This window comes from Triticum dicoccoides, chromosome 7B (genome assembly GCF_002162155.2).
Source record: "Triticum dicoccoides isolate Atlit2015 ecotype Zavitan chromosome 7B, WEW_v2.0, whole genome shotgun sequence".
NCBI classification, from domain to species: Eukaryota; Viridiplantae; Streptophyta; class Magnoliopsida; order Poales; family Poaceae; genus Triticum; species Triticum dicoccoides.
Window position 1 is genome coordinate 766,708,905 of NC_041393.1, and position 5,049 is coordinate 766,713,953.

At 46.1% G+C, this 5,049-nt stretch overlaps 1 protein-coding gene across 1 annotated transcript; it reads left to right on the top strand.

Annotated features, from left to right (window-relative positions):
- Window positions 1-1,198: 1,198 nt before the first annotated feature.
- Window positions 1,199-3,769, top strand: LOC119341573. The gene is made up of 2 exons (XM_037613446.1): window positions 1,199-2,539; window positions 3,459-3,769. The coding sequence occupies exon 1, from the start codon at window positions 1,264-1,266 to the stop codon at window positions 2,530-2,532; it is 1,269 nt and encodes a 422-aa protein (XP_037469343.1). The 5' UTR covers window positions 1,199-1,263; the 3' UTR covers window positions 2,533-2,539; window positions 3,459-3,769.
- The last annotated feature ends 1,280 nt before the right edge of the window (window positions 3,770-5,049 follow it).

Consider the following 5,049-nt stretch of genomic DNA (forward strand, 5'->3'; position numbering starts at 1 on the left):
ACGAGCTCCTGGAGGAGATCCTCCTCTGCTTGCCCACGACAGAAGCGGTCGCACGCGCCTTCGCCGCCTGCACATCCTTCCGCCGCGTCATCAAAGGCCGTCGCTTCCGCGCGCTGCATCGGCCTCCCCTCATCATATACACTATTAAATCTATGACTTGGTTGGCAGTCACATTTGAAACCTTGGAGTTAGTTACATTTTCTCATCGGTACTTTAGCTTAATCTCGTTTGATATTGCTATAACTCTAATGGGTACTTGCTTTGAGCCCTTAACTTCGTACATGACTGTTCTTGTTTTTCCACAAGTCAAAGAGCCCTCCTTCAAGTGCTTCATTTGTACAGGTGGATTTTTTTAATTTTGTCTCTTATGGGCAATGCAATCAGAATACTAAATTACATATGAAAACTTATGTTCCATATATATATGGCCCTGTTTCAAGTGTTCCATTTATACCGCGGCGATACCAAGATATCATAGAACCAAGGTTTCACTAACCATATTGTCATCACATCAAAACATTGTTCAGGAATAAATGCACTTTCAATGGCAATGCTCGCGGCCACCACCACTACCGTCGATAAGCCAGGCGGGCTTTCGCCCAGAGAATCTCGATAACCAACCTCACGCATCCGGCCAACGTTGGCCTGCACCTCGACTAGCCCGCACAACCCTACATCATGAACACACCATCACCATAAAGAGAATACCTTTCTACCGGGCCGCCAACAACACTAGCGAGCAACACCCTCGACCGCCCACCGCCAGGTAGCTGACGGAGGCACCTGTGCATGTCATCCGCTAATGAGCATGATCTAGCCGGAACTCAGCTCGATCTAGCATCTCACTGTGGCTACGCTACCACATAAACCACCAAAGGCCAACATGGCGCCGTTGCGTGGCGAGCTCTATCTGAGCAAGAAGGGGGTAGCAACTCTGCCTCTCCACGTCAGAGAGAATATCGGCTCGAGGCCAGAGATTTCAAATGTGCAAGTATAATTCTAATGAGAATTTAATTTAGCCAGAGATTTTACTGTGTAAACAAAGTTGAAATGATTTTTTTTTATGTATAAGGAGGAGAGAATTACGAGGCTTTAAACTACAAATTTCATTTCAAACGTTATGTAGCTTTAAGCTACAATTTTTTCCAAACTTTATATTCGCAAAAAGGAAAAAAAAAGGTGGCCTGGTACAGCCCACACTCCCACTCGCTCACTTGTCGCTCCCCTGCTAACCCTCGATCCCCTTTCCCACCACCCGCCGCCATGGCGTCGCCGCCGCCGTCGCCGCCGCCGCTGGCCTCCATCCCCATCCCCGACGAGCTCCTGGAGGAGATCTTCCTCCGCCTGCCCACCCCGGACGCGGTCGCCCGCGCCTCCGGCGCCTGCACCTCCTTCCGCCGCGTCATCAAAGGTCGCGCCTTCCGCCGCCAACTCCGCACGCTGCATCGCCCTCCCCTCCTCGGCTTCATGGACGCGGCCGGATTCCACCCCGCCCAGGCGCCGCACCCCTCCGCCCCGCTCGCCCGCGCCCTCGCCTCCTGCACCGCGGATTTCTCCTTCGTCCCGGCCGTCGTTTCTTCTTCCTCCTACTTGGTCCCGCCGGGCGTCCAAGACGACGACGGGGAAGGCCCCCGCTGGCGCCCCTGCGACGTCCGCGACGGCCGCGTCCTCCTCGTTTGGACCTCCCTCATGTTGACCAAACGGGAGCGGTTCAATGCTGCCAAGCTCCACCTCGCCGTCTGTGACCCCCTGTGCAGCAGATACGTGCTGCTTCCAACAATACCTCAGGACCTCGCCGCCCAGCCGCAGGATCTCCTTCGGGAATTCCAGCCCGTGCTTGCTCCCTGCACCGGCGACGACGGCCAAGAGGAGCCCTTCAAGGTGATATGCATAGCAAGATACCAAACGAAGCTGGTCCTCTTTGTGTTCCCCTCTACAACTATGCGATGGTGTATGGCGGAGTCTCCTATTTTCCCTTCTTTGAAACACATGTCTTGTTTTGACTGCGTGCGTGGCTGCTTCTACTGGACAGAGCCTTATGGCTGGAGTGACCATTTGATGGTGCTGGACACGCGCACTTTGAGGTTTTCGATTATCGATAACCTCACTGGCTACCATGCGGAGCTCAGTGATCTTCCTGACCAGAGCTTTGGTTATCGTCGCGCAAATGCCCTTGTTATGGGCCGAGAAGGAGCCCTTGAGATGTTTTCTCTTGTGTGTCAACACGGGTCATTTGCCATCTACCATACCTCTCTGCAGAATAATTCCCAAGAATGGAAGCTAGAGAAGATTATACAGCTGCCTGGGCAGTATCATGACTATAACATTTCCACGGTGGGTGCAGCCGAGGGATTCTTGTTCTTCCGAGGCGCTCCAGAAGGTATTCATATTGGGAATGTGGATTCTTACTCAATGGAGGTCAAGACTTATGAAATTACCAAAGTCTGTACGGAGATGGACAATATCTACAATCCCAGACGCGCCCTACCATTCTTTAGCTTCCCACCGCTGTTATCGGAACCAACTATCTGATCAACTGGTAAGCCTAATTATTTCATTTTATACTGCCACTGGGTGCATGCGTTGCTTGTTCTGCTCACATGATTATGTAGAAAGTTAATTATTGTTCTATTGGGCTTGGCTAGCTTGTCAAATTAGCTACAAGAGGTAGCTGATTGATGGTTTTAAGCTGATGTCTGAGCACTCTTTATTTACCTTGTTGTTTTTTCAAGAGCATAGAGTTCACATGGCATGGTCTGCTATTTTTTATTTATCTTGCTTCACTGCAATAAGATGGCTCTGGGATTCTTGGGAAGCACGAATAAACAACTTTTGCGTCCTTGTTCTTAAGCTATATTTTACTCTGCAATTTCGCAGATAGGAAAAATTCCCATTGCATCAACTTCAGTTGCTTCAAAATTCTACTCCCATGGTTATATAGAAAGTTAATTATTGTTCTATTGGGCTTGACTACCTTGTCAAACTAGCTAGGACAGGTAGTCAGTTCGTGGTTTGATTCTGCATGCATGTTTAACTCCCATGTATGTGATTGGGAATGCTAACTGAAAAGAAAGATTAAACACTTGTTTTCACAGCTAGTTTTTATGGCTCCATATCTTAGGAGAGAAAATGGCATTCACGCTTGCATCTCAAAACAAGAATGTTGCATAACCTGTAAGTTGATGTTTGAAGGCTCTGAATCTAATATTTGTGAGCACTCCTTATTTACCATGTTCTGTTTACAAGAACAGATAAGGTTCACCTGTTATGGTCTGCTGCCAATTTTTGTGTATATTGCTTCCAAACTGCAAAATGAGCAGCCTGTGCGCCTTTGTTCTTAAGTTGTGTTGTACTCCGCAGTTTAGCACATGCCTCCTTCCAAAGAAGTTGGGATAGGGAAATTTCCCATTGCATCAACTGCAGTTGCTTCAGTTTTCTAACTAAGTACACTTATGCAGATCTGAGCTCGCTTGCTAGTCGTTTTGGTCTTGCTTGGGCGATCTACACCTGGGGTTGGATGGCGGATGTTCAAGATTGTGCTGATGTGGTTTGATATGTCTGTATTAGTATGAATGTAAGCAGGATATGTTGTCAGCAAGTTGAGTTTGACCAACACTGGGGTCTAACACTCCGGTTTATATTATGTACTGATGTTTGTGTTGGAAGACTTTGATTTATGTTCCCCCTTTTAATCCATGTCCCTAGTCTAGATGAACTAGCTTTTATCTGCATGAGTGAATGAGTTCATCTGTAACCCCTTCCAGTTTTCTGGATGATTGAGTTTATCGTGCACTGAGCATGGATGTTTTGTGCAAATGAGGACTGGCTGTAATAGAGGTGGATATCATACAGACATCAACTTCCAGAGCTTCAGGTTTCTCACAAAGATGTGGTCCTCTATCAAACTTGGATGTTTTCTGAGCACATATGAATGCCCTGTATTTGCCAGTTCGGAACAATTTTTTGCTTATCTGCTCCTAATCTGGTACCGAAGCAAGAACTTTTCCCAAGTGTAGTTTCTGAATCTAAACTGTCCTATAATCCCTTCCTGTTCCGATTGCTTTTCGTCAAAATACCGACTAGTTATGTTTGTGGCTAGGCAATGGCATTGTTGATGGCCTGGTGGGCATTGTGAAAGGTACCTTCATAAGCTTATGGGCCTTTTTTCTCTGTCCATCTTGCTCTCCCTCTAATCCATATTAACTGTCGCCGATTTAGTACAGAGCTGTACTAAATCAGCGACAATTTCTATGGATCGGAGGGAGTAATAACTAGTACTTGTATCGATCTATTGTAAGTCTGTCAATGACATATTCATGGCATGGGTATTGCTGTGAAGTGGACAAGCATGATATTTTGTGGATTACCAAAACGAGTTAGTGCTGTCCATTTTATCTATTCCAAAATCTTGTACCAAAGTGATAACTTTTTCCAAGTCGATAAACAACTACGCACCTGTTGCGGCTAATCCCTTCCTTTTTTTTTGTGTCAATCGCTGTTCATCAGAAAACACATTCGTTACTGACTACTCCCTCCGTTCGGAATTACTTGTCGTAGAAATGGATGTATCTAGACATTTTTTAGTTCTAGATACATCCATTTCTGCGACAAGTAATTCGGAACGGAGGGAGTAGTTGTATACTATTCCTAGGCGACGGTATTGGTGATGGTCACGGTGAAGGTGAAGCATTGCATGATATATAGGATGTTTTTTTCTTTTTCTTGATGGGATATACATCGGTGGTGTAAAGTGGACCTGTAGTTTTTTTATGCTCTTCATGGAAGTATCTAAGCTGGTTTACTATTTCAGACTTTGGTTTTGCTTGACGATTTTTTTCTTCTTCTCATGGAATGGTGCCCTTGCTGTGATTCATAAGGCATTCGCCCTAATTTTCCAGGTTGCTTGATAGTAATAACTGTATTCAAACAGCTAGATTCAGAAATAATACATGCTTTGGCACTAGACATTGATAATATTGTTGGTCATTCCGCGTTGTTGGATGGACTTATGCTTTGGTAGCTACTGCCACATGATCGAGTCCCAATCAA